Source organism: Penaeus monodon, chromosome 28, assembly GCF_015228065.2.
Source record: "Penaeus monodon isolate SGIC_2016 chromosome 28, NSTDA_Pmon_1, whole genome shotgun sequence".
Taxonomy (NCBI): Eukaryota; Metazoa; Arthropoda; class Malacostraca; order Decapoda; family Penaeidae; genus Penaeus; species Penaeus monodon.
This window is the reverse complement of record NC_051413.1, coordinates 1,384,213-1,384,695: the sequence shown is the minus strand read 5'-3', so window position 1 is coordinate 1,384,695 and position 483 is coordinate 1,384,213. Positions and strand designations below refer to the sequence as shown.

The window sequence follows — 483 nt, the reverse complement described above, 5'->3', positions numbered from 1 at the left end:
GACATGTGTTTCGGGTTGAGTGCTACTACACTTTATTTTGTACACAAAAAAAAAACAGGTACCTCAAAGACTATGATTATTATGAGAGGTGTTTAGTTGAGCGACAGCGAGAAGAAAATCCCATTAAACCCCTGAAGAGGTCTCGGAACACTGCTGGCTGTCTGTGCTTCACATCCAAGAGCCGCAGGAACGCAGAGAAACAAAACTATCGCACAATGTAATTAATCCCTTTTTTACGTTCTATTCATCAGAGGATAGCTTATAGTATCCAGACGTCCCAGTTTGCGCATCTCATTGCTGTGATGCCATCTTTGATATTTTTATATGGTGATAGAGAAATATTTCATGATCTCTTTCTTTTCTTTACATGGCAGTGTTATAATTGTAAAGCTTAGACATGGAATAAAGTATCATTGATTGCATCACTATTAGCCAGTGCTTTGTTCATAGTGTTTGTGTGCCATTTTGGTGATCATGTCACTT

General features: G+C 38.3%; 1 protein-coding gene across 1 annotated transcript in view; it reads left to right on the top strand.

Annotated features, from left to right (window-relative positions):
* Nucleotides 1–483, top strand: part of LOC119591267 (rho-related BTB domain-containing protein 1-like) — a gene marked incomplete in the record, with an annotated part of 74,215 nt that overhangs the window by 72,855 nt on the left and 877 nt on the right. The window contains 1 exon segment of the mRNA XM_037939984.1: nucleotides 59–217. Coding sequence (XP_037795912.1) covers nucleotides 59–217 — 159 coding nt within the window.